The following is a 25,673-nucleotide window of genomic DNA, read 5'->3' on the forward strand; positions in this document are numbered from 1 at the left end:
GGAAGCAGAGAGTCGGGATAAATGGGTCCTTTTCAAAATGGCAGGCAGTGACTAGTGGAGTGCCGCAGGGCTCCGTGCTGGGACCCCAGCTCTTTACAATATACATCAATGATTTTGTTAATACGGATTCTTTTTCCCTCAATCTGTTTCAGCGAATACACTGACACACGAACACCTTGCCTTTTCTGTAAAGGACCTTTATTGAAGATTCTCCGGCCGGGACTTGTCAAGACAAAGGGACACTCTCAATCAGTGCCTGTTTACCTTCCCCTGGACAAGCCCCTTTACAGCGCGAAAAGCACAGTAGTTATACATTTTCAAAACAGAACACATTTGATTAGCACTTGGTCTATCCAATCCCTTTCTGCCTCCCCCCTGAGTACGTCCAATGGCAGGCAAGAAAGTCTCCCAATTAGGGCTGGTGCCAGGGTCAGGTTAGTTATAGCTTCGCTACACTTACACTGTCTTCCCTTATCAGTAAAGAACCCAATTAGTTTCCCTTCCTCCTTATCAGTAAAAGCCATTACTTTTCTCCTCTTATCGAGGATTGCTTTCTTTCTTTGTGCCGCCTTGCGTCTTTCTCATGATCCGTGTTTAACCTCAATTTCAACTCTTGGTAACCCCTTTTTTTCTGTCGATTCTGCAGTTGTCTGCATCTTGACATTTCTTTAGCTATTTTCCCATGATTCCCTATCTCCATCCTTTTGCCACATTCTCTATCCATCGACCACATTCGCAACCCTTCTTTACACATTCTCAATTTGGATGAAGGAATTGAGTGTAATATCTCCGTTTGCAGATGACACTAAACTGGGTGGCGGTGTGAGCTGTGAGGGGGACGCTAGGAGGCTGCAGGGTGACTTGGACAGGTTAGGTGAGTGGGCAAATGCATGGCAGATGCAGTATAATGTGGATAAATGTGAGGGTATCCACTTTGGTGGCAAAAACGCGAAGACAGAATATTATCTGAATGGCGGCAGATTAGGAAAAGGGGAGGTGCAACGGGACCTGGGTGTCATGGTTCATTAGTCATTGGAAGTTGGCATACAGGTACAGCAGGCGGTGAAGAAGGCAAATGATATGTTGGCCTTCATAGCTAGGAGATTTGAGTATAGGAGCAGGGAGGTCTTCTTGCAATGGTACAGGGCCTTGGTGAGGCCTCACCTGGAATATTGTGTTCAGTTTTGGTCTCCTAATTTGAGGAAGGATGTTCTTGCTATTGAGGGAGTGCAGCGAAGGTTCACCAGACTGATTCCTGGGATGGAAGGACTGACATATGAGGAGAGACTGGATCAACTGGGCCTTTATACATTGGAGTTTAGAAGGATGAGAGGGTATCTCATAGAAACATATAAAATTCTGACGGGACTGGACAGGTTAGATGCGGGTAGAATGTTCCCGATGTTGGGGAAGTCCAGAACCAGGGAACACAGTCTTAGGATAAGGGGTAGGCCATTTAGGACTGAGATGAGGAGAAACCTCTTCACTCAGAGAGTTGTTAACCTGTGGAATTCCCTGCCGCACAGAGTTGTTGATGCCAGTTCATTGGATATATTCAAGAGGGAGTTAGATATGGCCCTTACGGCTAAGGGGATCAAGGGGTATGGAGAGAAAGCAGGAAAGGAGTACTGAGGGAATGATCAGCCAAGATCTTATTGAATGGTGGTGCAGGCTCGAAGGGTCGAATGGCCTACTCCTGCACCTGTTTTCTATGTTTCTACTCTACATGCCATATTTCAGCAAATTTATCACCTTGGACTGCTTGTTGTCTTACTGTACACTTGTTTCATGAGAAGTATATTAATTTAACAAGATAAAGATTATGTATGCCAAAGGATAAATGTGTTTAGACTTCCATCAGTTTCAACCTCTGATTATTATCTAGGTACACCTCTGCAGCATCATATAAGGTAGCATAGTGGCTCTGTTACTGGATAAGTAATCCAGAGACATGAGTTCAAATCCCTACCACAGCAGCTGCGGAATTTAAATTCAATTAAATAAATCTGGAATAAAAACCTGGTGTCAGTAATGGTGACTGTAAAAACCCACCTGGTTCACTAATTCCTTAAGGGAAGGAAATCTGCTGTCCTTATCCAGTCTGGCCTATATGTGACTCCAGACCCACAGCAATGTGGCTGACTCTTAACTGTCCTCTGAAATGACCCAGCAGGCAACTACGTTGTATTCAAGAAAATGGCTCACCACCATCACCGAGAGCAATTGGAGTTGGGCAATAAATGCTGGCCTTGCCGACGATTTTCACATCCCGAGAATGAATTTTTAAAAAAGCAGGTTAACAAAATTATAGCAGTCTGTTGAATATTTATTCTATGGTAATGTTTGCTTTATTGAATTAAACAGTACTTTCAACAACAACAACTTTGCAAATGTAGTAGTAATATTATTGTAAATCATTTTTACACTTTTTGTTTAATTAATTCCATTTACTTTACATGTAATGTAAAGCAGTTTCTGCTGCTCACTTCAACTTGAGCCAGAGATGAACTGCATGCTTGGGCTGGGAGGGAGTCAGTGGCTGGCCTCATTCTCTTCAGCCCTTTGTCTAAGCTACATGTGTGGACAAATTTTCATAGCCATTCCCTCTTTCTTTTAAATGTGGATATATTGCCCTTGTGTGTCAGCTGTGGCTCATTGGTAGCACTCTTGCCTCTGAGGGAGTGCTGCACTGTCTGAGGTGCCGTCTTTTGGATGAGATGTTAAATCGAGGTCCCGACTTCGCTCTCAAGTGGATGTAAAAGATCCCATGGCACTATTTCGAAGAAGAGCAGGGGAGTTATCCCCGTTTCCCTGGCCAATTTTTATCCCTCAATCAACATCACTAAAACAGATTATCCTGTTATTATCACATTACTGTTTGTAGGAGCTTGCTGTATGCAAATTGGCTGCCGCGTTTCCTACATTACAACAATGACTACACTTCAAAAATACTTCATTGACTGTAAAGCGCTTTGAGACGTCTGGTCGTCATGAAAGGCTCTATATAAATCCAAGTATTTCTTCTGAATTCTTAATTAATGGCAATAAATATCAACTTCTCTCTTCTATTGCAACTATCTGGAGATTTCCTTTAACTGAGAGCACCCCAGTACATATATGCATTTCAAAGGGAAGCTAGATAAACATATGAGGGAGAAAGGAATGGAAGGTTATGCTGATAGGGTTATATTAAAAGGAGTGGGCAGAAGCTTGTGTTAAGCATGGACCAGTTGGGCTGAATGGCCTGTTTCTGTGCTGCTAATTCTTTGTCATTCTCTATAATACCTTGGCTCTCATTGCTGGCCAGAGCAACTTCACCATCAGTGAGGGGTGAAAAGGGGAGGGTTTAACTTTAAGGCACTAACTACAGATGTATGATGTATGTACTTGATTATCATTTCTTTGTCACCGTAAGATGCATTGAATGAACAACAACAACAACAACAACTTGTATTTATATAGCGCCTTTAAGATAGTCAAACGCCCAAGGCGCTTCACAGGAGTATTATGCAATAAAAATTTGATACTGAGCCACATAAACCCTTGACACCCATGTCATACAAAAATCTGTCTATCTCCATCTTAAATATATTCAATGACACAGCCTCCACAGCTCTCTCGGGTAGAGGCCATGGAGGGATTTGAAAATAAGGATGAGAATTTTTAAATCGAGGCGTTGCTTAACCAGAAGCCAATGTAGGTCAGTGATCACAGGAGTGATGGGTGAGCGAGACTTGCTGCGAGTTAGGACACGGGCAGCCAAGTTTTGGATGATCTCGGGTTTACGTAGGGTAGAATGTGGGAGGCCAGCCAGGAGTGCGTTGGAATAGTCAAGTCAAGAGGTAACAGGCATGGATGAGAGCTTCAGCAACAGATGAGCTGAGGCAAGGGCGGAAACGGGCGATGTTACGGAGATGGAAAAAGGTGGTCTTAGTTATGCTGCAGATATGTGGTCGAAAGCTAATTTCAGGGGCAAATATAACACCAAGGTTGCAAACCTTGTGGTTCAGCCTCAGACAGAAGCTGTGCAATACAATTGGAGAAAATTGAAGGAGCAATGACATTAAATCATTTCTTCGACGCCACCAAAACAGATTATCTATTGTTTTATTATCTCATTGCTATTTGTATGCAAACTGGCTGCTATGTTTGTCTACATTATAATAGTGGCTACACTTGAAAAGTACTTAATTGGCTGTGAAGGACTTTGGGAACTTCTGAGGACAAGAAATGTGCAATATAAATATAAATTCTTTCTTTCTTAGTAATAGCAGAGGTCAAGGAGTAGTTGGTCTGCCCACCTTCTCAACAACAATTTGTAGTTATATAGCACCTTTAACGTAGAAAAACCCAAGCTACTTCACAAGGCATAATCAAACAAAAATGGACGCAAAGCCAATATTGGGACCTCTCACATGGAGCAATAAAGAAAGACTTGCAATTATTTAGTGTCTTTCACGACCACCGGACATCCCAAAGCACTTCACAGCCAGTTAACAGCGACATGCCGGGACGCCGCACCGCCATAGTTGCCTGGGAACTTAAACTCTTTGATATCGACATCGCCATCCTGAGTGAGACCCGGCGGACAGGGGAAGGCCAGCTCAAGGAACAAGGTGGAGGTTACACCTTCTGGAAAGGGAAACCAAAGGAAGAATGGTGCCTCCATGGAGTCGGCTTCTCCATCAAAAACAAGCTGGTCGATCACCTCAAAGACTCCCCCTGCGGGGCTAACGAATGCCTCATGACTCTTCGACTCACCTTATCCCGGAACCAGTGTGCCACAGTCATCAGTGCGTGCGCCCCAACACTCAATGCAACTGATGAGGCCAAAGAGGGTTTTTACTCCAACCTCTCAAAATCCCTGTCCTGCGTCCCCGTAGGCTACAAACTGATCCTCCTCGGTGACTTCAATGCCAGGATTGGCAAGGACACAGACGTCTGGGGGGGGGGACGGGGACGTGATTGGCACCTGCTCGATTATGTCATCGTCCGAGCCAGGGATCGCAAGGATGTGCGCATCACCTGCGCTATGACAGGAGAGATGACTGCTGGATGGGCCACCGCCTAATCCGATCCATCATCGACATCAACATAGCCCCAAAGCAGAGTGGGCAGCAGAAGCAGTGCCGCAAAAAAGTCAGTGCCGGAGCACTTAAGGTCCCAGCTAAAAGAGCCCTATACAGCCAGCGCCTCACTGCTAACCTGGCATGCCTTGATGACCCCGAGACGCAGAATGCCCACAGCGCTTGGTCTGCCCTCCAGGCCTCCATAACCAGTGCCTGCAAAGTGACGCTCGGTCACTCGACCAGGAAACACCAGGATTGGTTTGATGAGAATGATCAGGAGATCCAAGAGCTAATGGATTGCAAACGCAGGGCATTTCTGAGCCTCAAGCAACAACCCAACTACGGAGCAGCAAAGCAGCATTACAAACGCTTCAAGGCTGAGGTCCAACAAAAAAAACGGGACCTAAAGAACAGGTGGTGGATGGAGAAAGCACAGGAGATGCAGCAGCTGGCCGACAACCATGATGTGCGAGGATTCTTCATCGCAGTCAAGGCCACCTACGGTCCAAACACCCAAGGCCCCACCCCGCTGCTGGCCAAGAACGGGGAAACACTTATCAAGGACACCGAGGCAGTCGGGGCCTGCTGGAAGGAGCACTTCGAAGATCTCCTCAATCGAGACTCTGCCTTTGACTCGAGTGTTCTCCACTCCATCCCACAGCATACTACCCGCCACCACCTCAATGAGACCCCAACACTGCATGACGTAGAAAAAGCCATAAGACAGCTTAAAAACAACAAGGCTACGGCTGCGGATGGAATCTCTGCTGAGGCATTGAAGTATGGCGGAGAGGCACTGCTGGCGCGAATACACGACCTCATCTCTCTTACCTGGAGGGAGGAGAGCACGCCAGGAGATCTCAGAGATGCAGTGATCGTGACCATCTTTAAAAAAGGGGATAAGTCCGACTGCGGCAACTACAGAGGAATCTCTGTACTATCAGCCACTGGGAAAGTCGTCGCTAGAACCCTCCTTAACCGTCTTCTCCCCGTGGCCGAGGAGCTCCTCCTGGAGTCACAGTGCGGATTTCGTCCCCTCCGGGGCACAATGGACATGATTTTTGCAGCGCGACAGCTACAGGAAAAATGCAGGGAACAGCGCCAGCCCTTATACATGGCCTTCTTCAACCTTACAAAGGCCTTTGACACTATCAACCGCGAGGGTCTATGGAGCATCCTCCTCCGTTTCGGATGCCCTCAAAAGTTCGTCATCATCCTCTGCAAGCTTCACAACGACATGCAGGCTGTGATCCTTACCAACGGATCCATCACAGACCAAATCCACGTCTGGGATCAAACAGGGCTGTGTCATCGCCCCAACCCTCTTCTCAATCTTTCTCACCGCCATGCTCCACCTCACAGTCAACAAGCTCCCCGCTGGAGTGGAACTAAACTACAGAACGAGTTGGAAGCTGCTCAACCTGTGCCGTCTCCAGGCCAGGTCCAAGACCACCCTAACTTCTGTCGTCGAGCCATAGTACGCAGACGATGCCTGCGTCTGCGCGCATACAGAGACTGAACTCCAGGAAGGACATAGTCGACGTATTTACTGAGGCATACGAAAGCATGAGCCTTACGCTAAACATCCGTAAGACAAAGGTCCTCCACCAGCCTGTCTTCGCCGCACAGCACTGCCCTCCAGTCCTGGACACCGTTGACCACTTCCCATATCTCGGGAGCCTCCTATCAACAAGAGCAGGCATCGACGACAGAATCCAACACCGCCTCCAGTGCGCCAGTGCAGCCTTCGGTCGCCTGAGGAAAAGAGGCCCTCAAAACTGCCACCAAGCTCATGGTATACAGGGCTATAGTAATACCTGCCCTCCTGTATGGCTCAGAAACATGGACCATGTACAGCAGACACCTCAAGTTGCTGGAGAAATATCACCAACGATGTTTCCAAGATCCTACAAATCCCCTGGGAGGACAGGCGCACCAACATCAGCGTCCTCGTCCAGGCTAACATCCCCAGCATTGAAGCACTGACCACACTTGATCAGCTCCGCTGGGCAGGCCACATAGTTCACATGCCAGACACGAGACTCCCAAAGCAAGTACTCTACTCGGAGCTCCTTAATGGCAAACGAACCAAAGGTGGGCAGCTACAAGGACACCCTCAAAGCCTCGCTGATAAAGTGCGACATCCCCACTGACACCTGGGAATCCCTGGCCCAAGACCGCCCTAAGTGGAGGAAGTGCATCCAAGAGGGCGCTGAACACCTCGAGTCTCAACACCAAGAGAAATCAAGCGCAGGCAGTGGAAAGAGCGTGCGGCAAACCAGTCCCACCCACCCCTTCCCTCAACGACTATCTGTCCCACCTGTGACAGGGTCTGTGGCTCTCGCATTGGACTGTTCAGCCACAAAAGAACTCACTTCAGGAATGGAAGCAAGTTTTCCTCGATTCCGAGGGACTGCTTATGATGATGACAGCCAGTTAAGTACTTTCTGAAGTGTAATCATTGTTGTAATGTAGGAAACGCTGCAGCCAATTTGCACAAAGCAAGCTCCACATCAACAATGTGATAATGACCAGATAATCTGTTTTAGTGATGTTGACTCATGGATAAATATTGTCTCCCCTGCTCTTCTTGGAAATAGTGCCATAGCATCTTTCACATCCACTTCAACGTCTCATCCGAAAGATGGCATCTCCGACAGTGCAGCACTCTGTCAGCACTGCAATGGAGTGTCAGCCTAGATTTTTGCACTTAAGTCTCTAGGGTGGGACTTGAACCCACAACCTTTGGACTCAGAGGCGAGGGTGTTACCAACTGAGCCACGGCTGACACAATGCGTACTATGAGGAACTCTAAAGAAAACGAGGCATTTCTTACTACCCAGTGTTTACTTATTAAATATGACTATTATTGAAGCTGACTGGATAACTGCAGATAACAAAAATCTCGTAGGGAGGTATTTAGCATTATGTTTAGCAACTATAAGTCCGCAATCCTGAGAACCGGCAGCACATGTATGGCTCTTGTGCAGAGTAAAAGCTGCTTGAATGTGGACCATCCAGCGTGCTGTTAGATTGGGTTTGATTCTAAGATCTCCATTAATGTAAACTTATGGTACAAGTTCAACTAAACTGAGCAGGAAATAATCATTGACTGAAATTAGTCAACTAACTTTCCTATGAAGACTAAAGCTAAAATTAAATTAAAAGTCAAGACAAAGAGTCGAGTCTAAAACTAACATTATTTCTGCAAGTCACTCGTTAACAATCCAACTTTAACATGGTGAAAGGTTTAAATTCAAATAAAGTCTTGGTTGTTAATCACACCTCAGTTTATCATTTATTAACATTTCTTGTGGCTTTGTGAGTTGTGTGAAAAATGTAACAATTATGACATTTGGAAAAAGGCAGGAATGAAAATATGGAAAACAGAAGATAAGGAAAGTCACCATGTGAGGAATTGCAGATGTAACCATGTGTGACATACTGATATGGAATACGCCTTTGCTTCAATATTTCACTGGTGTGATATTTATGTTACAGGTTTTATTGTGGAGCTTAATCTGTGCTTGATACACTCCAGAGCTGTATTGACTTCTTACTAATCCACATCCATTCTCTGGCAGGATGAATTCATTCAGCGGAATCAATGAACCTCAGTAATTAAGATGGTCACTGCATTGGGAAGATACCTGTGGCTTCATTCCAACCATCAACTCGTTTACAAGAACTGGCAGCCAAGGAAGCATCTTCGGAGTGCCTCTGTAATCATCAGAAAAATGTCCCTTCAGCAGCATGGTCTGGTCATCTTCCAGACAGCAATCAATGCTGTTTTGCCTCAAAACATGATCAAGAACAATATGAGCAGAGAAGGAGACAGGCTGATGATACAAAATCAGTGCTTCCCGGTCCATAAGAATGTCTACCTTGTCGGATTTGGAAAGGCTGTGTTGGGAATGGCGGCTGCTGTGGAAGAGATTCTGGGAGACCAGCTGCTCAAAGGAGTGATCAGCGTTCCTTTTGGAATTCAGAAGATTCTTCGGTTGGCTGGAAAAGAGTTAAGATTTTTCTTTCTTACTAACCAATGGTTCTAATGAGTTTTCTCTCAGACCCTTTCCCAACAAACCCAACCAAGGGCATCAAGCTGGAGGAAGACACAGCATGATTATCAATCCATTTTGGGATTGCCTGAACGGCTTAGTTGGTAAATTTGTGGTCCAATGTGAAATGCAACTATACCAACCAGGATTTTCCCAGATTCAATTCCTAGTCTTGCTAACTTAACTAACCTCAGTTTTGGAGAGAAAAAGGGGAGTTACAGTTGGTCTCAACTTGCTCCTGAGCTAAGGAGGTGAAAAATCAGCTGTGGTTCCTGCTGCTGATTCTTACCCAGTGACTCATGCTAGAAAATGCAAATGTGTGGGGATATTGAGTGAGGAAAGAGTTGTCATTGTTGAATAACTTGCCAACGCTCACTATCTACACTCACACATGAAAAATTGAGATTTTGGCATGGTACTGGAGGGTGCCCAGCACCCACTGAATCTTACCGGGACATGAGATATGTGAAGAGAAAAAAATTACTGAAGACAAATGTAGGTCCCTTGCAGTCAGAATCAGGTGAATTTATAATGGGGGAACAAAGAAATGGCAGACCAATTGAACAAATACTTTGGTTCTGTCTTCACTAAGGAAGACACAAATAACCTTCTGGAAATACTAGGGGACCGAGGGTCTAGCGAGAAGGAGGAACTGAAGGAAATCCTTATTAGTCAGAAAATTGTGCTAGGGAAATTGATGGGATTCAAGGCCAATAAATCCCCAGGGCCTGATAGTCTGCATTCCAGAGTACTTAAGGAAATGGCCCTAGAAATAGTGGATGCATTGTTGATCATTTTCCAACATTTTATAGACTCTGGATCAGTCCCTATGCATTGGAGGGTAGCTAATGTAACGTCACTTTTTAAAAAAGGAGGGAGAGAGAAAACAGAGAATTATAGACCGGTTAGCCTGACATCGGTAGTGGGGAAAATGTTGGAATCAATTATTAAAGATGTAATAGCAGTGACAGGATCGGTCCAAGTCAGCATGGATTTATGAAAGGGAAATCATGTTTGACAAATCTTCTAGAATTTTTTGAGGATGTAACTAGTAGAGTGGACAAGGGAGAACCAGTGGATGTGGTATATTTGGACTTTCAAAAAGCTTTTGACAAGGTTCCACACGAGATTAGTGTTGTAGGGGTTTTTCCTTCTACTGTTGCTTGTGACCGGGCGCAACCTTCAGACTATGGTGATTTGAGTTGCTATCACCCGTGGACCCCTTTTCTGCTTATACCCAATTACAGCTTAGTGATATGTTTGATACCACCAATATGTCTGAGGCTACTTATACCCAATCGCAACCTTGATGTTTTGAGGTGTCCTGCACCCCTATCTGGTTCGGACCTCAGAATTTAGGTGGATAATGAGCTTCCCACAATAAAACACTCAGAGATGCAAAAGACAAGAAATGTTCCTGGAAAAGTCAGGTAAGTCCTACTTTATTAAAACCCAGGTGAGCGTTTAAACAAGGTTAAGTGCTAAAGACAACACAAAACTAATACACATGTAATAAAAGTGGTGCGAGCCCCCAAAGTATGGACCAAGTGAAATACAAGGTCGACACACTGGCTTGTTGAACCACTTTGAACTAAGGAAAAAAAAAAGGTTTATGGGAGGAACGGACACAACGAAATTCTACACAAGTTTAAAATTCTTATACCCACTCTATCACCTGCCCCCTCCTTTACACCTAACTAGCCTAAGCTGACAGTTGGGAGAGGACTCCAGGGTGATACTCACAGTTTCCTTTGACGGGTATAGTAGGTCCCACCTTAAATCGGATTTGCTCCAGTTATCCTCGGAGGTTGTATGGGCTCGCAGTTGTGTTTCTTCTCGGTCGGGTGAGTTGTCGGTGTGGACTGGGGTGAATGTTGCCTCCCCCGGTCACCTCGGTCATCGGTTGTCCAGTCGGTGGGCCTCGGAACGCGGTCCTGGTGTGCGGCTCGGTTGCTTAGGGCAAGGTTGGGCCCCCCTTTTTCTCTTCCTTGGTTTTCGGTCGCTGGTTTAGCACACGGGTGGAGTCTAGGTCCGCTGGTGGCAGTTGTCTTTGGCCGCTCCGAAGTTCTTTAGCCTGGGTCATTCTTTTGCGAGGCTGAGTCCCTCTCTCTTCCTTCGAGGTGTCGTCAGGTCCCCTTGTCTGTTCTTCAAGTGCTGCCAGCTCTCTCTTTTATACCCGGTTCGGTTCCGGCCCTTTTCGCGTCCAAACTGAATCAGTGTCTCATTGTTTGTTAAGGTAAAGCATTGTTTCATGTGCACCTCGGTGTCTGATAGTCTGGCTGGCTATTGTGTCAGGGTTGGGATGCACTGAGGTGTTGGCCTTTCCTATTGTCTTTATGTACATGGGTAATGGGCTGGTGATGGGCCATTCTCCTTGATTAGATCCAGGTAAGCTGCCCTTTACAAAATGGGCCGGGTATTCCCTATTGGTCGAGGATTTCCCTACTTCTGGCCCGGCTCGATTCACTGGCCGGCCTAGAATGCACTTTCCCGGGATTGGCTGGCTTCTCAGCCTGCCTGTGGTCCCGAATTCACACATTGTTTGGCCACAGACATATTTTCCAGCCTGCCTTTCTTTCTGCGGCTTGCCTTGGCCAAAGTTCGATTAAAAGGGTGTATGGAATTATCCCATGCTCTATTTCCTTGTTAACGTGTGCCTTTTATTTGTGTAGTACTGGATTTTCGACCCTTACAGTGTGCAAAATTAAAGCACATGGTATTGGGGGTAATGTATTGACGTGGATAGAGAACTGGTTGGCAGACAGGAAGCAAAGACTAGTGGGGTACCGTAAGGTTCAGAGTTGGGACACCAGCTATTTACAATATACATTAATGATTTAGACTAAGGAATTGAATGTAATATTTCGAAGTTTGCAGATGACACTAAGCTGGGTGGCAATGAGCTGTGAGGAGGATACTAAGAGGCTGCAGGGTGACTTGGACGGGTTAGCTGAGTGGGCAAATGCCTGGCAGATGCAGTATAATGTCGATAAATGTGAGGTTATCCACTTTGGTGGCAAAAATAGGAAAGCAGAATATTATCTGAATGGTGACAGATTAGGAAAAGGGGAGGTGCAACGAGACCTGGGTGTCATGGTACATCAGTCATTGAAAGTTGGCATGCAGGTACAGCAGGTGGTAAAGAAGGCAAATGGCATGTTGGCCTTCATAGCGAGAGGATTTGAGTATAGGAGCAGGAAGGTCTTACTGCAGTTGTACAGAGCCTTGGTGAGGCCACACCTTGAATATTGTGTACAGTTTTGGTCTCCTAATCTGAGGAAGGACATTCTTGCTATTGAGGGAGTGCAGCGAAGGTTCACCAGACTGATTACCGGGATGGCAGGACTGACATATGAAGAAAGACTGGATCAACTAGGCTTATATTCACTGGAGTTTAGAAGAATGAGAGGGGATCTCATAAAACATATAAAATTCTGATGGGATTGGACAGGTTAGATGCAGGAAGAATGTTCCCGATGGGGAAGTCCAGAACCTGTCTAAGGATAAGAGGTAAGTCATTTAGGACCGAGATGAGGAGAAACTTCTTCACTCAGAGAATTGTGAACCTGTGGAATTTTTTGCCACAGAAAATTGTTGAGGCCAGTTCGTTAGATATATTCAAAAGGGAGTTAAATGTGGCCCTTACAGCTAAAGGGATCAAGGGATATGGAGAGAAAGCAGGAATGGGGTACTGAAGTTGCATGATCAGCCATGATCATATTGAATGGTGGTGCAGGCTCGAAGGGCCAAATGGCCTTCTCCTGCACTTATTTTCTATATTTCTATGAGTCACCACCTTCAGAAGTCCTCCTTGTTCAAACTCCACTGGAGATGCAAGGTCACCTTGTCAAGAAGATTTAAAATCTGATCCCTACAATGACCTTAAAATAAACAGGATCTTAAAACACCATCTTGAGGAAGACCTTAGTATCTGGTATCAATACTCTTTCAAAATTGTATTAGAAAAAGGGACCATAACTGATGAGACATAATATCTTTTCAAATTTCTAGTTGATTACAGATAAATATTTACCTGATCAAAGCACATTTCAACTGCTTACTATTTGCAGCCATGGTATTGGGTTCCAATGGACCAAATTCCTCCAACTTACTCTTGTAATATCCTCAATCTGACTAGTGTATTACATACGCTATCAACAGCAACAACTTGTATTTATATAGCGCCTTTAACGTAGTGAAACATTACAAGGCGTTTCACAGGAGTATTATGAGACAAAAATTTGACACCAAGGAGAAATTAGGGCAGTCAAAGAGGTAGGTATTAAGGAGTGTCTTGGAGGAGAAAAGAGAGGCGGAGAGGTTTAGGCAGATAATTCCAGAGCTTGGGGCCTAGGCAACAGAAGACATAGCCACCAATGGTTGAGCGATTATAATCATGGATGCTCAAGAGAGCAGAATTAGAGGAGCACAGACATCTCGGAGGGTTGTGGGGCTGGAGGAGATTACAGAGATAGGGAGGGGGGAGGCCATGGAGGGATTTGAAAACAAGGATGAGAATTTTGAAATTGAGGCGTTGCTTCACCGGGAGCCAGTGTAGGTCAGCGAGCACAGGGATGATGGGTGAGTGGGACTTGGTGTGAGTTAGGAGACGGGCAGCCGAGTTTTGGATCACCTCTAGTTTACGTAGGGTAGCGTGAGGAAGGCCAGCCAAGAATAAGGGTGCATTTATGCTACAAGTTTACCATCAGTGCAAAGTTGTTTTAGATTTACAACAATGCTAAATTTGTGTAGTATAAATGGTGTGTAAAGGCTCTGGAAGGAGTATCACTGTGGGCAGGCTTGACTCTGGATTTAGGCTCCACACACTATAACTGCAGTATCGGTGCAAAGTGAAGCTATGGCTCAGTGGGTAGCGCAGTTGCCTCTGAGTCTGAAGGTTGTGGGTTAAAGTCCCACTCCAGGGACTTGAGCACAAAAATCTAGGCTGACACTCCAATGCAGTGCTGAGGGAAGTGTTGCACTGTTAGAGGTCTGCTCTCTGAGGTGGATGTAAAAGATCCCACTGCACTATTTCGAAGAAGAGCAGGGAAGTTATCCCCAGTGTCCTGCCTAATATTTATCCTTCAATCAACATAACAAAAGCAGCGTCTCTCACGACCTCAGGACTTCCCAAAGCGCTTTACAGCCAATGAAGGACTGTTGTAATGTAGGAAACGCGGCAGCTAATTTGCGCAAGCGAGCTCCCAGAAACAACAATGTGATAATGACTAGATAATCTGTTTTAATGATGTTGATTGAGGGATAAATATTGGCCAGCACACGGGGATAATTTCCCCGCTCTTCTTCGAAATAGTGCCATGGGATCTTTTGCATCCACTTGAGAGAGTAGACAGGGCCTTGGTTCAACGTCTCATCTGAAAGACGGCACCTTCGATAGTGCAGCACTCCCACAGCACTGCAATAGAGTGTCAGCAGAGCGTTTTATGCTCAAGTCTCTGGAGTGGGACTTGAACCCACAACCTTCTGACTCAGTGGCGAGAGTGCTACCCACTGAGACACAGCTGAGAGTAGAAGTTAAAAAGACTGAGCCATTTGGGTTTGATCCGCGCTCTGTGCTGAGTTAGATGGTATCAACCATGGCAGCAGTAGAGGTGCTACAATTGGCATGAGTTAGGGAGGGGGGTCGGGGGGCAAATTAACTTGGGTTGGACTCGCCATTCCTGGTTGCTATTGAGTGGCCCCTGCTTGAACCACATCAGATTAGGTCGAGAATTGTCAGATCTGTGATGTCCTCCATGGTTCAATATGCACCAGCAAGGATCAAATATAAAAGATGGCCACTTAGGCACGGTACCTGAGGACAACGAATTGTGATACAGGAAGAAATCGAAGCCTTCAGGAAAGGGGAGGTAATTGGTTGACGAAAGAAACAATCCAAAAAAGGATTTGCATTGCAAATTATACACTGTTTAGCAAATATATGGGAAAAAAATGATACAGTAGGTCAACGCATTTCAGATTGTCTCCACTGTTTAACTGCTTCACTCCTGATAACTCTACAGGGACATGCTTTTAAGACCTCAAACAAAAATACATGTGATGGAAGGAGCCAGGTATAACCTCCCTGATGAGAATGCTTTAAAGGCAGCGAACAGCATCCGTCATTTAGCGCAAGGACTTACTGCAAATGACCTGCTCTTTGTGCTTATCTCAGGTACACAAATTCTTTTGCCTCATCCTCATATATCTGCCGTAGAGATTAATCCACCGCCTCCAGTTTACACAGATCAGTGCCCACTAATCCTGCGGCGGACGCACAGCCCTGCTGTTGTAACAGTTTTAAATATTAATTGAAATAAATGACGGAGATCATTGGCTGCTTGTGGCTGAATGTATACCAGTGTGTGATATTGGTGCCAGATCTGATCTCTGCAGAGTTAGTTGATTTAGCAGCCAGGAAGCAGGGAAAATCCATACCTCAGAAGCAAGAAGTGGAGAATTCTTTTTTAACGCAGATTGTTATGATCTGGAGTGCACTGCCTGAAAGGGTGGTGGAAGCAGATTCAAAAGCAAATTGGATAATTACTTGAAGGGTAAAACATTTCAAGGCTATGGGGCAATGTTCTCCCCCATAATGTTATTCTTGGTTGTGAGGCCCATTCACAGCATGTAGTGCGTGGCCGCGCAAATTATAGGGAATGTGCTGTGGGGAAAGGGCAGGGGAGTGGAACTAATTGGATCGCTCTTTCAATGAGCCAGCACAGGCATGATGGGCCGAATGGCCTCTTTCTGTGCTGTGTCATTTTATGATTCATACACAGGGTAGAAAGAGAAAAAATAAGCCAAGGATAATGTATTTGCTTCATGGGTTCTTGGCTTAAAAATTCATAGCAACACATTGCTATTAAGAACTAGTTCGTTTATTAACAAAGGTTTAACAATCACACTACACTAGGGTTTCTATTAATGATTGCTATCCATTGATGAACTCTCTAACAGAAAGTGTGTGTGTGGACCCAGTGAGGTCAGATTAGGTTTCGGCTGTGATGCACACATCAGTTGAATAGCTTGCTGACATTTACCATCACAGATGAAAAATGGCTATTTAGGCAAGATAATCATGGGATGTACCTCAAAACAAGGTCATTTCTAACATAAAGGGCCCAAGTTTTCACATGATTTGCGCCTGATCTTTAGGAGCAACTGGTGGAGAACGCACTATCTTAGAAATCGCAATTCTCCACATTTTTTTTTCTGCAGTTCTAGTCAGGTAGAACAGTTCTACTTTGGAACAGAATTTTTTCTTCAAAGGGGGCGTGTCCGGCCACTGACGCCTGATTTCAAAGTTTCCACAGTGAAAACGTACTCCAAACTAACTTAGAATGGAGCAAGTGAAGATTTTTGTAGAACTGAAAAAACCTGTTCTACACATTAAAAAAATCAGGCGCAGGTTACAAATTAGGCGTCCAGAACGAGAGGGGGGGGTGGAAGGGAAGTCATTAAATTCTACAATAAATCCTTATTTATACTTCTACAAATATTATACAAATAAATCCAACCTGAATAAACATTTATAAGCAAAGAAAAGATTAAATAAACCATCTTCCTACCTGTGTGAAAGTGCTTCAGGCACGGAGAATGCTGCAGTCAGCCTGAGGCGCCCGTTCTTCCTGCGGGGGTGGGGGGGGAGAGGAGGCGCCCGTTCTTCCCGCGGGGGGGCGGAGGAGGCGTCCGTTCTTCCCGCGGGGGGGGGAGGAGGCGTCCGTTCTTTCCCGCGGGGGGGGGAGGAGGCGCCAGTTCTTCCCGCGGGGGGGCGGAGGAGGCGTCCGTTCTTTCCCGCGGGGGGGGGAGGAGGCGCCAGTTCTTCCCGCGGGGGGGCGGAGGAGGCGTCCGTTCTTTCCCGCGGGGGGGGGAGGAGGCGCCAGTTCTTTCCCGCGGGGGGGGGGAGGAGGCGCCCGTTCTTTCCCGCGGGGGGGCGGAGGAGGCGCCAGTTCTTACGGCGGGGGGGAGGAGGCGCCTGTTCTTTCCCGCGGGGGGGGGGGGGAGGAGGCGCCCGTTCTTCCTGCGGGGGGGGGGGAGGAGACAGTGAGAAGGCTGCAAGTGCTGATGTGCTGATGGCAATGTGCTTTTAATAAAAAATGTTCAAAAATTAAACAGCTACAAAGAATGCCAAAAATGGCCGAGTGCCAATGTTTCCTTTACACTGCGCATGCGCGAATGCTCCAACGCGCACGCGCAGCGTTGCCGGCAGGAAAAAAAACTAATTTAAATAGTACCCGCCCCCTCCCACTTACAAAATCGGCGCGAGTGTAGGCTCCGTCCCCCTGGGCGCCGCGCCAGGCAGACAAGGAGCTGCAGAACGCACCAGAATTGCGAGTTTTTTTTCCGGCATTGTTTTAGGCGCGAAAAACGGGCGCCCAGCTCGGAGGGGCGCCCGTTTTTTATCGTGTGGAAACTTGGGCCCAAAGTAACAGGAAAAGTGAGTAAATTGGATAGGGCAAAAATAAATTAGGCAATGGACTGTGGTTGATTTTGAGGTTGTTCTTCAATTATATATATTTTTTGCACTGATGCAAGTTTGATTTGATGTTGGTCAAGCTGCTCTGGGGAGGGATCTATACAAGCTCCGTGGGGGTGAGGGGCGGAATGAAATCCAGGAGAGCCTACTGACAGATTGTTGTGCTTCTCCTTATGGACAGCTGCAGAGTGGCACCATTGGAGGCTCAGCAACATGCCATATGCCTTCCCTCAAGGCCACAGGAGCTGTTAAGTGTGACAAGGCCTGTAGATGAGAATAAATGGAGAAATTATGGAGGGCTTTGTCACCTCATTAAAAAAATATATTGTTTTCAGTTTAACTAAACCTCTCCACCTATCTATGCCTCTCTTTCTTCCTTTAAGATGCTCTTTAAAACCGACCTCATCTGCCCTAATTTCTCCTTATGTGGTTCGGTGTCAAATTTTGTTTTAGATGCTCTTGTGAAGCGTCTCGGGACGTTTTAATATGTTAAAGGTGCTATATAAATACAAATTGTTGCTCTTGATGCTATTCTGGATTGAATGTAAATCATTTAAGAGAAGTTTTTAAACTGTTACAACTTTCAGGACAAAGCACACTATGTGATTGGTGGACTTTGAACTGTGAACATAAGAACATAAGAATTAGGAACAGGAGTAGGCCATCTAGCCCCTCGAGCCTGCTCCGCCACTCAACAAGATCATGGCTGATCTGGCCGTGGACTCAGCTCCACTTACCCGCCCGCTCCCTGTAACCCTTAATTCCCTTATTGGTTAAAAATCTATCTATCTGTGATTTGAATACATTCAATGAGAGAGCCATGTGACTTTGACAACGGCAAGTCACTGATGATGTCATGAGAGGAATCTTGGTCATGTTACATCCATTATTTGCTAAAATTCAAACACTAATCAAGAGAACATTTGATGCAAAAATAGAGTTCAGATTTAAATTTGGTCAGATTCAAAAGGATGGGAAGACGAAAAAAAACTTAACACACTAATGTTAAGCTTTCTTTTTGATTTTACTTCTCCTTTTGGAGTCTGAGTACTCCATGCACCCTCCCTGGGTGGCAGGATGGGCTCCCAGATCTAGAAGAATCATAGAATCTTGCAGCACAGAAGGAGGCCATTCGGTCCACCTTGCCTGTGCCGGCTCTTTGAAAGAGTTGTCCAATTGAGTCCCACACCCCAGCTTTTCCCCACAACCCTGCAAATTAGTCCTCTTCAACTACACGTCCAACTGCCTTTTAAGAGTTCCAATGGAATCTGATTCCACCACCCTTTCAGGTAGGGCGTTCCAGATCTTAACAATCCTCTGTGTGAAGTAATTTCTGCTCATTTTCATTCTAGTTCTTTTATCAATTATTTTAAATCTATGATCTCCGGTTACCGACCCACTTGCCAGAGGAAGCAGTTTCTCCCTACTTGCTCTATCAAAATCCCTCATAATATTAGGTCTCAAGAAAATCATGCAACATTGTTAAATATCGTTGTATCGCATAATTACATGTCTCAACAGGTTTCAATCCTTTTAAAAGGTGCCAATCGACCACAAGTTAATTACCATCTCTGGGAGTTCACATGCCCACTAGTTTGTGAGGGTATTTATTTTCTCCAATCTCTAGAAAGAAAGAAGAATTTGCATTTATATAGCGCCTTTCACAACCATCGGACATTGCCAAGCGCTTTGCAGCCAATTAAGTACTTTTGGAGTGTAGTCACAGTTGTAATGTAGAAAACACAGCAGCGAATTTGTGCACAGCAAGCTCCCACAAACAGCAATGTGATAATGATCAGATAATCTATTTTTGTTATGTTGATTGAGGGATAAATATTGGCCAGGACACCGGAGTTAACACCCCTGCTCTTCTCCGAAATAGTGCCATGTGGTCTTTCCCATCCACCTGAGAGGGCAGACAGGGCCTTGATTTAATGTCTCATCTGAAAGACTGCACTAGAGTAGCTGGATGGGCCGAATGGCCTCCTGGGCTATAAAATTCTATAATTCTAGATCTGGAAGCCCATCCTGCCACCCAGGGAGGGCGCATGAAGCAGTCAGACTCCAAAAGGAGAAGAAAAATTAAAAAGAAAACTTAACATTACAGTGTGTTTTTCTCATCTTCCCTAGCTTGTGTGAACTTTATGCTTCATGTTGGATTTTATCATGCAGTGGTCGTGTGCTAGAGACTTGATATTCTTATGTCCCTAATAATTATTTTAAATTCTTTCTTTAGGAGGGGGTTCAGCTTTACTGCCAGCCCCAATACCCCCAGTCACTTTGGAGGAGAAACAAAGCCTGACTAAACAACTTGCTGCTAAAGGGGCAACGATTCAAGAACTCAACACAGTCCGCAAGACGCTCTCCCTGTTGAAGGGCGGAGGTTTAGCTAGAGCTGCTTATCCTGCTCAGGTCTGTATCCTTCTTCTGTATTCTGACTGAGACTTTGTTGATTATGAAGCTTTGAATGAGATAATAACTTTTATTTATATAGCGCCTTTAACGTAGTAAAACGTCCCAAGGCGCTTCACAGCAGTGTTACAAGACAAAACACATAAACTTGACACCGAGCCACAAAAGAAGAAATTAAGGCAGATGACCAAAAGTTCGTTTAAAGAGGTAAGTTTTAAGGAGCGTCTTAAAGGAGGAAAGAAAGGTAGAGAGGCGGAGAGGTTTAGGGAGGGAGTTCCAGAGCTTAGGGCCCAAACAGCCGACGGCACGGCCACCGATGGTTGAGCAGTTAAAATGAGGGATGTTCAAGAGGTCAGAATTTGAGGAACACAGATATCTTGTGGGGTTGTGAGGCTGAAAAAGATTACAGAGATAGGGAGGGGCAAGACCATGGAGTGATTTGTAAACAAGGATGAGAATTTTGAAATCAAGGCATTGTTTAACTGGGAGCCAATGTAGGTCAGAAAACACAGGGGTGATGGGTGATCATGACTTGGTGCGAATTAGGACAGGCTGCTGAGTTTTGGATGACCTCAAGTTTGCGTAGTGTAGAATGTGAAAGGCCAGGAGTGAGTTGAAGTAGTCAAGTCTAGAGCTAACAAAGGCATGAATGAGGGTTTCAGCAGCAGAAGAGCTGAGGCAGGGGCAAAGGCGGTTTTAGTTATGCCATGGATATGTGGCTGGAAACTCAGGGTCAAATATGAAACCTAGGTTGCGAACACCCTCACCTTCAGATTGATGCTATGGAGAGAGATGGAGTCAGTGGTTAGGGAACGCAGTTTGTGGCAGGGACCAAAGATAATGCCTTCGGTCTTCCCAATATTTTTAAAATTGAAACGTAGGACCTCAAAAGTAGTAATCTCAGGATTGCTACCAGTGCCACGTGCTAGTCAGAGTAGGAATCGCAGGATAGCTCAGATGAATACGTGGCTTGAGCAGTGGTGCAGCAGGGAGAGATTCAAATTCCTGGGGCATTGGAACCGGTTCTGGGGGAGATGGGACCAGTACAAACCGGACAGTCTGCACCTGGGCAGGACCGGAACCAATGTCCTAGGGGGAGTGTTTGCTAGTGCTGTTGGGGAAGAGTTAAACTAATATGGCAGGGGGATGGGAACCAATGCAGGGAGACAGAGAGAAACAAAAAGGAGATAAAGCAAAAGACAGAAAGGAGATGAGTAAAAATGGAGGGCAGAGAAACCCAAGGCAAAAAACAAAAAGGGCCACTGAATATAAAGGGGCTGCAGGAGGGGTCAAAACTAAAAATCATGGTTTAAAAAAAAGTATTAAAACACTCTACCTAAATGCACGCAGCATCGAAATAAAGTAAATGAGTTGACGGCACAAATTATTACAAATGGGTATGATTTGGTGGCCATTACAGAAACATGGTTGCAGGGTGGCCAAGACTGGGAATTAAACATACAGGGGTATCTGACAATTCGGAAAGATAGACAAGAAGGGAAAGGAGGTGGGGTAGCTCTGTTAATAAAGGATAATATCAGGACAGTTGTGAGAGACGATATTGGCTCTAATGAACAAAATGTTGAATTATTGTGGGTGGAGATTAGAGATAGTAAGGGGAAAAAGTCACTGGTGGGCGTAGTTTATAGGCCCCCAAATAATAACTTCACGGTGGGGCGGGCAATAATCAAGGGAATAATGGAGGCATGTGAAAAAGGAACGGCAGTAATCATGGGGAATTTTAACCTACATATCGATTGGTCAAATCAAATCGCACGGGGTAGCCTGGAGAAGGAATTCATAGAATGCATACGGGATTGTTTCTTAGAATAGTATGTTACAGAACCTACAAGGGAGCAAGCTATCTTAGATCTGGTCCTGTGTAATGAGACAGGAATAATAAACGATCTCCTAGTAAAAGATCCTCTCGGAATGAATGATCACAGTATGGTTGAATTTGTAATACAGATTGAGGATGAGGAAGTAGTGTCTCAAATGAGCGTACTATGCTTAAACAAAGGGGACTACAGTGGGATGAGGGCAGAGTTGGCTAAAGTAGATTGGAAACACAGACTAAACGGTGGCACAATTGAGGAACAGTGGAGGACTTTTAAGGAGCTCTTTCATAGTGCTCAACAAAAATATATTCCAGTGAAAAAGAAGGGCGGTAAGAGAAGGGATAACCAGCTGTGGATAACGAAGGAAATCAAATTAAAAACCAAGCGTATAAGGTGGCCAAGGTTAGTGGGAAAATAGAAGATTGGGAACATTTTAAACGACAGCAAAGAATGACTAAGAAAGCAATAAAGAAAGGAAAGATAGATTACGAAGGTAAACTTGCGCAAAACATAAAAACGGATCGTAAAAGCTTTTACAGATATATAAAACGAAAAAGAGTAACTAAAGTAAATATTGGTCCCTTAGAAGATGAGAAGGGGGATTTAATAATGGGAAATGTGGAAATGGCTGAGACCTTAAAACAATTATTTTGCTTCGGTCTTCACAGTGGAAGACACAGAAACCATGCCAGAAATTGCTGGTCACAGGAATGTGGGAAGGGAGGACCTTGAGACAATCACTATCACTAGGGAGGTAGTGCTGGACAGGCTAATGGGACTCAAGGTAGACAAGTCCCCTGGTCCTGATGAAATGCATCCCAGGGTGTTAAAAGAGATGGCGGAAGTTATAGCAGATACATTCGTTATAATCTACCAGAATTCTCTGGACTCTGGGGAGGTACCAGCGGATTGGAAAGCAGCTAATGTAACGCCTCTTTTTAAAAAAGGGGGCAGACAAAAGGCAGGTAACGATAGGCCGGTTAGTTTAACATCTGTAGTGGGGAAAATGCTTGAAACTATCATTAAGGAAGAAATAGCGGGACATCTAGATAGGAATAGTGCAATCAAGCAGACGCAGCATGGATTCATGAAGGGGAAATCATGTTTAACTAATTTACTGGAATTCTTTGAGGATATAACGAGCATGGTGGATAGAGGTGTACCGATGGATGTGGTGTATTTAGATTTTCAAAAGGCATTCAAAAAGGTGCCATACAAAAGGTTACTGCAGAAGATAAAGGTACGCGGAGTCAGTGGAAATGTATTAGCATGGATAGAGAATTGGCTGGCTAACAAAAGCAGAGAGTCGGGATAAATGGGTCCTTTTCGGGTTGGAAATCGGTGGTTAGTGGTGTGCCACAGGGATCGGTGCTGGGACCACAACTGTTTACAATATACATAGATGACCTGGAAGAGGGGACAGAGTGTAGTGTAACAAAATTTGCAGATGACACAAAGATTAGTGGGAAAGCGGGTTGTGTAGAGGACACAGAGAGGCTGCAAAGAGATTTAGATAGGTTAAGCGAATGGGCTAAGGTTTGGCACATGGAATACAATGTCGGAAAGTGTGAGGTCATCCACCTTGGGAAAGAAAACAGTAAAAGGGAATATTATTTGAATGGGGAGAAATTACAACATGCTGCGGTGCAGCGGGACCTGGGGGTCCTTGTGCATGAATCCCAAAAAGTTAGTTTGCAGGTGCAACAGGTAATCAGGAAGGCAAATGGAATGTTGTCCTTCATTGCGAGAGGGATGGAGTACAAAAGCAGGGAGGTCCTTCTGCAACTGTATAGGGTATTGGTGAGGCCGCACCTGGAGTACTGCGTGCAGTTTTGGTCACCTTACTTAAGGAAGGATATACTAACTTTGGAGGGGGTACAGAGACGATTCACTAGGCTGATTCCGGAGATGAGGGGGTTACCTTATGATGATAGATTGAGTAGACTGAGTCTTTACTCTGTTGGAGTTCAAAAGGATGAGGGGTGATCTTATAGAAACATTTAAAATAATGAAAGGGATAGACAAGATAGAGGCAGAGAGGTTGTTTCCACTGGTCGGGGAGACTAGAACTAGGGGGCACAGCCTCAAAATACGGGGGAGCCAATTTAAAACCGAGTTGAGAAGGAATTTCTTTTCCAGAGGGTTGTGAATCTGTGGAATTCTCTGCCCAAGGAAGCAGTTGAGGCTAGCTCATTGAATGTATTCAAGTCACAGATAGATAGATTTTTGACCAATAAGGGAGTTAAGGGTTATGGGGAGTGGGCGGGTAAGTGGAGCTGAGTCCACGGCCAGATCAGCCATGATCTTGTTGAATGGCGGAGCAGGCTCGAGGGGCTAGATGGCCTACTCCTGTTCCTAATTCCTATGTTCTTATGTTTATTGAAAGAAAATTTCTGCTCATCCAGTACTGGATGTCGGACAAGGGATCTGACAATTTAGATACCAAGCAGGGGTTGAGAGGAGTGGTGGAGAGGCAAAGCTGGGTGTCGTCAGCGTACATGTGGAAACTGACTCCGTGTTTTCGGATGATAAGTCCAAGGGGCAGTGTAAAAATGAGAAATAAGAGGGGGCCAAGGGCAGATCCTTGGGGGACACCAGAGGTAATGATACAGGAGTGGGAAGAGAAGCCATTGCAGGAGATTTTCTGGCTACGATTAGATAGATAAGAACGGAACCAGGCGAGTGCAGTCCCACCTAGCTGGATGTTGATGGAGAGGCGTTGGAGGAGGATGGAGTGGTAACTGTGTCAAAGGCTACAGACAGGTCCAGAAGGATGAGGAGGGATAGTTTACCTTTGTCACACTCACAAAGGATATCTTTTGTGACTTTGATGAGATTCGTTTCAGTGCTGTGACAGGGGTGAAAACCAGATTGAAGGGATTCAAGGAAAGATGGTCACGGATTTGGGAGGCGACAACACGTTCAACAGAAAAGGGAGGTTGGAGATGGGTTGATAGCTAGCAAGCAAAGTGGGGTCAAGGGTTGTTTGTTTGAGGAGAGGGGTGATTGACAGCAGATTTGAAGGAGAGGGGAACAGTACCTGAGGAGAGAGAACCGTTAACAATGTCGGCTAACATGGGAGCCAAAAAAGGAAGTTGGATGGTCAGCAGTTTAGTGGGAATAGGGTCAAGAGAGCAGGAAGTGGGTCCCATGAACAAGATGAGTTTGGAGAGATCGAGAGGGGAGATCAAAGAGAAACTCGAGAAAGGTGTGAGTTTAGGGCTAGGGCAGGTGGGAGCCTCAGATGAAGTTTGGCCCTGTGGGTTAGGTGAAGAAAGGGAACTCGCAGAGGCACCTGATCGAATGGTCTCAATCTTTGAGACAAAGAAGTACATGAGCTCCTCACACTTGTTGGAGGTGAGTGTGGTGGAGACAGGGGAGAGGGGTTTAAGGAGACAGTTAGCAGTAGAGAATAGTAGCCAGGGGTTATTTTTGCAATCCAGAATGATCTTGGAATAGTGAGCAGTTTTTGTAGACAAAAGTAGGAACCGTTAATGTTTTATGTGTTCGAGCCAGATTTGCCGATGAATGACTAAACCGGTTGTCTGCCAGAACCGTTCAAATCTGTGCCCTTTTGACTTGAGGGAGCGAAGATGAGGGCTGTACCAGAGGGAAATGGCCAGCATGGGAGAGAGTAATCTTTTTAATAGGGACCGGGGTATCAAAGGTGGTGGAGGATGTGGCTGCACAAACGTCATTGTTAAAAGAGGGCCAAAGGTTGGACAGTTTTGAGTTGATGAGTGCAATCTCTTACAACTGCACTTAAGTGCAAGCATTCCAACATTATAACAGTGACAACACTTCAAAAAAGTACTTC

General features: G+C 45.3%; 1 protein-coding gene across 4 annotated transcripts in view; it reads left to right on the forward strand.

The window, feature by feature from the left end:
* glyctk (glycerate kinase) overlaps window positions 1–25,673 on the forward strand; it is a 51,590-nt gene that overhangs the window by 18,879 nt on the left and 7,038 nt on the right. For all 4 annotated transcript variants that reach the window (XM_070895563.1, XM_070895564.1, XM_070895565.1 and 1 more), the window contains exons 2-4: window positions 8,654–9,084; window positions 15,151–15,302; window positions 19,843–20,018. In XM_070895563.1, the coding sequence (XP_070751664.1) occupies window positions 8,696–9,084; window positions 15,151–15,302; window positions 19,843–20,018 (717 nt within the window). In that variant the 5' untranslated portion in view covers window positions 8,654–8,695. The remainder of the gene's footprint in view (window positions 1–8,653; window positions 9,085–15,150; window positions 15,303–19,842; window positions 20,019–25,673) is intronic.

This window comes from Pristiophorus japonicus, chromosome 12, assembly GCF_044704955.1.
Source record: "Pristiophorus japonicus isolate sPriJap1 chromosome 12, sPriJap1.hap1, whole genome shotgun sequence".
Taxonomy (NCBI): Eukaryota; Metazoa; Chordata; class Chondrichthyes; family Pristiophoridae; genus Pristiophorus; species Pristiophorus japonicus.